This window comes from Callionymus lyra, chromosome 10, assembly GCF_982586985.1.
Source record: "Callionymus lyra chromosome 10, fCalLyr1.hap1.1, whole genome shotgun sequence".
Taxonomy (NCBI): Eukaryota; Metazoa; Chordata; class Actinopteri; order Syngnathiformes; family Callionymidae; genus Callionymus; species Callionymus lyra.
The window spans coordinates 23,085,460-23,093,358 of NC_141827.1; the positions used below are offsets into that span (position 1 = coordinate 23,085,460).

General features: G+C 35.4%; 1 protein-coding gene across 1 annotated transcript in view; it reads left to right on the forward strand.

The window, feature by feature from the left end:
* snta1 (syntrophin, alpha 1) overlaps positions 1 to 4,311 on the forward strand; it is a 39,482-nt gene extending 35,171 nt beyond the window's left edge. The window contains exons 6-8 of the mRNA XM_087801482.1: positions 1,998 to 2,194; positions 3,331 to 3,518; positions 3,581 to 4,311. Coding sequence (XP_087657608.1) covers positions 1,998 to 2,194; positions 3,331 to 3,518; positions 3,581 to 3,673 — 478 coding nt within the window. The 3' untranslated portion in view covers positions 3,674 to 4,311. The remainder of the gene's footprint in view (positions 1 to 1,997; positions 2,195 to 3,330; positions 3,519 to 3,580) is intronic.
* Positions 4,312 to 7,899: the final 3,588 nt, after the last annotated feature.

Consider the following 7,899-nt stretch of genomic DNA (forward strand, 5'->3'; position numbering starts at 1 on the left):
ACAATAGTAACTTGAAATTTTGGTGCCTCATATCGGCTTTGGTGTCAATTGTTTTTCTTCTAATATACAGAAAAATGTATTTAAATTACGAAGGGTTTTTGTTCCAACTTGGCAACAGAACTTGCCTGGCAAAGACTGCATGGATACAGTGCGAACAATTTAGCCCCAAAATAATACTGACAGAATGCAACTGTCTTTTACAGTTACAAAATGAACCCCAAAATTATACTGACAGAAAAATATTTTTTTGTACTGATATTTACCAGTATTGGAATTCTACTTTTGTCATTTAATTTTTGTCATGGTTATTTCATGGTTTATATTATAAGTATTTGTAATATTAAATGATTTGATGAAAAAAATATTTATCAACATTAGAAAAGCAAATACTAATTTGTTCATTTTGGTGTTGTTATTAACTAACTAACTACTAAAGGAACAATAAAATCGCACAAGATACTGGAAATGACTGAGTATGGGAGGATACAGCAGCTTTTAAAGCTGATGTTTGGACATATTTTGGTTGTTAAAATATGTTAAAGCAGTCACGACTTTGTCAAGAGTCACGCGGTCTCTAAATTCTGTGGCGCCAGAGACAAGAATTCCCGCAATTCTAAAAATGTACATTTGTTCGTACAGTATCTCAATCTATCACAATATAAAATTAAATACCGTATCATTGCCCCTGTATTGCGATGTGTATCGCTTTGCCAGATTATTGCACACCCCTACAGACCAGTAACTTGGAGTCTGATACAATTGCCAAAATGCAGCACCAAAATGTTACTCGCACGATGTAAGTCTATTACAGTTAAACCCTAAAATTATACTGACAGAATAGTAACTAAACACGTTGCATTAACTTAGTTAAAACCCCAAATAATACTGACAGAAGTGTAACTCGCGCCCATATTGAGTGAGAAAATTTTGCACCAAAATAATAATAATCTTAACTTGGTCAAATACAGTTTCTCACAAATAAGCGCCAACATTTTTACTGACAAACATCAATCAGACAATGTTTGATTTCAAGTTTTTTTTTCATTTTGAATTCCTTCTTGAAACAACTTTTACACATTAACATATTTTGAAAAGAAGCGCCGATACGATAAACATCCTTATTTAAAAATAAGTTAACATTAACAGAGACCAAATGAAAAATCACATTTTTCAATTTATCTGGGCAAACTAAGAAGGTCCCACTGAAGGTCATTACACGGCATACCTCAGCCAAGGAGCTCATTTTAACCAAATAAAAATACACTGTACAGTCAAATAAGTAAAACAACTTCCAACTATTTTGTAATTCTGTTGACTTAAAAAGCCTACCACACTTTATAATTTCACCTTTTGTCAGAAAGCTAATTGTTAGCTACTGCACCACCTGGTGGTCAAGTCAGGCGTATTTTCACATGTAACTATTATACATATGAACTCTAAACATGTCGTGCATGTTCAGTTTTATTTCTTAACAGATTCGTTAAGAACCTTCTTATATGAAACTCGACGATGATCTGATCTTTTTAAAGATCTTAACAACATTTATTTTTAAAGACTTTTATGATTTTAAATAACAAAACAGTGGAATTCTGATGAAAAATGTCAGTATATTCCGACACGTTCTCTCCTCCACCCTACTTTTTGATTTTATTTGGCTCTCCATCAAAACACACGCTCACTCTTTCCAGAACTGGACCTTATGGACCGGGTGCAGTTCAACGTCACTAGGAAAACATTAGTTGAAACCAGAACTTATGACTCATCATGTGTTTCCTGCACAACCTTCTCCTCTGACGTCTTGGTTTTTATTCATCTCACAGTCTAAACTAAACCAAAAGTGTTAGAGAGATACAGTAAAAAATTAAATAATAGAGAAAAAAGTCAAATTGTATTGAACAATGTACTTTAAACTATTAAACATCACAGTAAAGACACGTGTGTTGTATAATTAAGTCAATATACGTGTAATAAACTCAGGATTCCCTGTCTCGGTCCAGGCTGGTTCACTCGGGCCCCGGAAAGACGTCTCCTCTCCTGGACTCTGAGCTCTCCTTCGGCCTTCGCTCGGGCACCAAGCAAGGCGTGGAGACTCAAGTTTTCCGGGTGGATTCTGCCAAAGACTTGTCGACTTGGACTCACCTGCTGGTGGAGGGATGTCACTGCGCCGCCGAGCTCGTCAAGGAAGTCACAGCAGGTACTCTTTAATTACGCGCCATCTAGCGGTGACACGAATAGATGCAACATGTACAGGATGTTCTAGCGAGGTTTGAGTTTCCTTTGGCACTCTGGTTTCCTCCCACGGTCTAAACGGATGCGTTGATGAGGAGAAGCATTTAAAGAGTAAAAAGAAAAGATTGAACACAGAGTTTTTATTTTAAATTGATGTTTATTGTTAAAACCAGAACAGATGTTTTCAAATAAATAAAAACATATAAAAACATATTGTCACAAAGGAGATTCAATTATGTTTTAAAGGTTAGATTAAATCACTGAATTTATGCTTCATTTAATCAAATGTTGAAAAAAATTCTCCCTAAATAACGTTCCTATGGAGGTTTAACATAGAATAGTGAATAGTTGAATTTAACTATTTTTTTGTTGTTGTAATAATTAAATTATCAAAAAAAAAAAATCAACCTTTCAATATTTCAATATATATTTTAATAAAAATCAAATGCTTTAAATGCTTTAAAAAAAATTGTTTAATGTTTCTAATTCCAATAATTTCAAAATGTTTAAATTTTAATATGAAGCCTTTTAAAATACGTTTAAAGTTTTGTTTCCATTATAATTCCATTCATTAAAAGATTAATTTTCTATACATATTCTTTTTCATATACTTTAAAATTAAATATAAAAACATTGCCAACATTTTTATATGGAATATAAAAGGCTAAGAATTATAATATTAAAAACATCGAAAATTTATATTTGAAATATTATAATAAGAATATCAAACTCTATGTGTCAAAATAGTTTATTGTGAAAATGTGTGATATTTTAATTTAATTATATACATGCTGAATAAAGAATAGAACTGTTCAGATAGTGAAAAAGATTAAATGCTAAAAAGCACATAAACAATAAACAATTTCATCAATAAAGTTTTACCTTACCTTACCTTAAATCCAAGTTTTCAACATTTAATAATTAATTAATTAATAATTCGAATTTGACGTTTTCGTCCACAAACACTACACTGCCATCTGTCGGTGGCACGGAGAGGTGCAACACAACAGCAGAACCAAACGAGTATTGTAACAAATATTTTAAACGTTCCACTGATGTTCTTTTGCTCGAGCGCTGATCCGTCCTGCTTCCTCCCGCCAGCCTGCATTTGGAACGGGAAGGAGTGCACCCTGGGAGTGCACATCGACGAGGGCTTCACCCTCTACACCGAGGAGATGGGCGTGAGGAAGAGCGTTCTACTGCAGCATCCGTTCGAGCGCCTCAGGATGTCGTCGGACGACGGGGTCCGCATGATGTTCCTGGACTTCGGGGGTCCTGAAGCAGAAATAGTGAGTCTAAAAACCTTCATTCTGAGTGGCAACCGTTCTTATCGTGTGGTTCTCTCGTTCAGCAACTGGACCTGCGATCCTGCCCGAAGACCATCGTCTTCATCATCCACTCCTTCCTGTCGGCGAAGGTGAAGCGGCTGGGCCTGCTAGCATGACTGCTAGCATGATACCGGCCACGCCTCAGCAGGAGTGCGATGGAGAGAAGAGACTGTGGCAGGGATTCTTCTCTGGACCTCCACTCACAGACTCACTTATGTCTGAAGCTTGAATCCCGTTTCATTTTTAGGTACGTTGTCCTGCAGCAGGTCCTTGTCTTACCTTCCGCCACAAATGTCCTGCTGTCACTCAAATTATATGTTTCACTGCTGGCTGTTTAAGTTCCCACACTACTTTTATCAAATATATATTTTTAAAGAATTAAATTCTATCTCCACAACATCATGTAGACTATTTTTTTTAATTTGATCTATCTTAGCTTTAACCAAATTAGATGCACATATTTTACTATATTTAATAAAGACTAGCCTCCCGACTTCTTATTTAAAACACTGTTTCTAGGCTGTCAATCAAACTCCACTCGAGCGATCGGGAAGTGGACTCTGATGTTGATGTGTAAAGTTTGAACCGAGAATCAAACCGACAACTCGAGGCCTTTTCTCTCTTTTCTGTTTGGAAACTAGAACCTGTTTGCTTTGGAAAATAAAAAAAAGATGTATATTCTTATTTAAACTAAGGTGTGCCTTTCATGGTTTGTTTGTATATAAACATGTAATAAACTTTGTTAACTTTTGAAGTGTTGTTGTGTCGCTGACAAACGAGCTGAAGCGTGAACCTCAGAATTCAAAATGATGGTGTTATAACAATTATAGTGAAGATTTGAGAAGGAGTTTATAGACTTTCACAATAAAAGCGCAACAAATGAATGTAATTCTCTTTATTATAAGGACAACTATTTAAGAAGAAATTATGTTAAATAGCAATTTAAAGGAGGTTCTTAAGCCAATAATTAAAAAAAAATACATTTTCTAAATTCAATGTTTCTTTTCTAATTTGTAGCCTTTTAAATTATATATAAAATCAGTGTTATGAAAGTGCCAATATTTTTATATTCAATATAAAAGGCTATGAGTTAAGACAAATTTAATGTTGAAGCATTTTTGAAATATTGGAATAAGAATATCAAACTCTATTTGAAGTGGGTTTTTTTAATGTATAAAAATTAAACCTGTTGTAAACAAATGAATGATTTCAATTTTTCAACTTTTCAAGATCGAAACAATTGAATTTGATTATTTAAAAATTAATAATTGAATATTCAAGAAAAATAGTTACACTTCATTAAAAAAAACATTTTATTTGAACAATCAAATTGTTTTATAACTTACTCAATTTGACATGTATTTAAATATAAAAGCAGCACATATTTATTGATTATTATTATTTTATTTTTAATTTAATAACTATTACAGAATTTGAAAATAGACAAAATCATTATTTAAAGGTGGTTCACATTTTAGTTAGTTATTTTAAAGCAGCATGATGTAAAGTTTTTTAAACTAAAAAAAAAAACGCCTCATAAAAGCACATATTCAAACTTAACAACATGATACCTGACAGTGTTTTCATATGTTAAGTATTGAGACTTTTTCATCTTGTCTTTTAGATACAAATATTTGGAATATGTGGCAACAGAGCAACAGAGGAGCCACGACCTTGCAGTCAAAAACTACTCAAACCTGCCTATCATGGCTTTAAAATCATCCCAGAAATGCTAGATTACACAGAAATGTGAGTTTCTTACACTGAACGACCTCATTAAATGAAACACTCGGGTCTAAGAATATATCTTTTCTCCCATTAACTCCTTTTAACACCTCGTGTGCTTCAACGACTCGATGCTTTATCGTCGTATCATGGTCTTTAACAAGCCGGCGCTGTGAGCCTCGTCTTGTCTTATTCAACAGGCTCAGCTGGACGCCCGACACTTTTATTAAGTCCAGACATATGTGGGGAAAATAATCGGAGCAGAGTTGATGATGAGACGTTTTAGTCAGCGGGGTGCGTGATGGAGACAGTCAGGCCTGCGGCGAGCCTCGTAAACAGAGCGGCTCTCTTTTATATGCTTTTCACCGACATGAGCCGCTCTTATCTCGCTCTCTCTCTCCTTGTCTCTTTGCATATGTTGGCCGTATCAACGCACCGGTAATAACAACAGTGTGAGCTGTGTATCAGACGCTCACATCAGAATAGTGTTCTCGATCTACTCTCCTCCACTCACTCTACTGCTCCTGTTGCAACGTTGCCACGGTAACGGCAGGCCTGCTCTCAGATGGGCTTTGTCCATCTCATCCTCCTGAAATAGTGAAATTGCCAATCAGCCTCTCAGATCTGCAGGAGATGTGCAGGGCAGGGACGTCTGGAGCGACAACACAAAAGGTTGTTTGGGCTGGGAAACGGAAATGAGAATAAGAAGTGGATAGAACAACTAAGAAGGGGGAACATGATGAAAAAAAAGCTTATTGAAATACAGCTCGGGAGACGATGCATAATAATGACGGTGAATTTGTTTGTTTTTTGTTTGTGTAGGGAAAGCGAAAATGAGCAACAGTGTGAGTTCCAGAAAATAGACAAAAGCAAGTTCTTTTTAATATAGTTTTGCTTTTTTTATATATCAAATAAACAACAAATGTCATCTTAAAAAAAGTCTTTAGTTGTAATACATAAGAGACTTTTTGATAATCCACCTTATTTATTTATCTGATCATGTTTCCCATCAATTTTTTTAAACTTGATTTAACATTTTTATTTATTTTCTAACTCAGCATAATTCAAACAGCTGGAATATATATCTACTTCCACGTTAGATTGATCTGTAGATCTAATATCTTATTATTCTTTAAATAAAAATCATATTTTTGTTTCTTCCAGAGCGAACCGTTAAAGATGTACATCCTTCACTGGTCTATCTGTAACAGCAGTTTTAAAATTCGCCAGCAGATGGCAGTGTTGTATCAACGACGTGATCCGAGTGCGAGCAATACATTAAGTCAGACGTTGGGAGGCGCTGTTTCCCCACACACACAACCATTCTTCATTGGGTGGTGAAGGTGAAGGTGGGGGGGGGGATTTGAGCTTTGATTGGTCATGTCCTAATTCAGAACAGAACATCCTGCCAAGTCCAATACTTAATTCCTTCTTTTCTTCGTCCTAGTCTGTCTTTTTTTTTTTTACATCGATAGAAACAATGGTGGAACTCAAAAGAGACCATTTTCACATGTTTTCACACTTGTATTTTCAAGAAACACGTTTCTTAAAGGTTGGAATTTAAAACTGAAAACTGTATGTTTGAGAAAAGACACAAACATGTCAAGTATTACTCAATTGTACTTTTTAAGTACCATTAACATATTGTGTACAGAAAGATGGATTAAATATGTAGGTTGTTTGGATGAATTAAAAATATATAAGGCTGGGTGAAAACTGATGAAATTAATGTCTTAAACTATTGTGAATAAAGTGAATAAATTCAAAATAAATTCATATAAGTATGGTTTGAAGGAGATATAGGATAAGAAGCAAAACGTAAATGATGGACGAACAAGAACTAGAAATATTATTGTAGGTAAGGGAGGTTTCTTGATTGTCAATAGACGAAAGGATTAATGGACTAAAAAGAGTATGAATGGACAGATGGATGGATGAATATACAGATTGACAGATGTTAAAAATTGATTTGGTGGACAAATGGAAAAATGGAATAAATAGATCAATGCACAGATGAGTAGATGGATGGTACAAGTGTTGGTTGATGGATGAACGGAGGATAAATGGATTCAAATAAGTTTTGGTGGATGGACAACTAAAGGACTGAATGAATGGATGAAACTATGGACTGGACGAATGGATGGATTAATTTAAATATTGAATAGGTTGAAAGACGGACATATATATGGGTCGATCAATGTATGGACAGATGGAATGATATGAATGTTTATTCGGTGGATGGATAGATGGATGGATGGATATTAATGGTGGTTGGTTGGTTGGTTGGTTGGATGGATGGATGGATGGACGGACGGACGGACGGACGGACGGACAAATGAATGATGTGATGGATGATGGATGGGTGGATAATGGATACATAGATGGATCAATGGATGGATGGATGGATGGATGGATGGATGGATGGATGGATGGATGGATGGATGGATGGATGGATGGATGGATAGATGGCTGAATGGTGAATGGACAGATCAAGGACAGATGTGTGGAAGGATGGATGCATGGATGGAACGATGGATGGAACGATGGATGGATGGATGGATGGATGGACGGACGGACGGACGGACGGACGGACAAATGAATGAATGAATGAATGAAT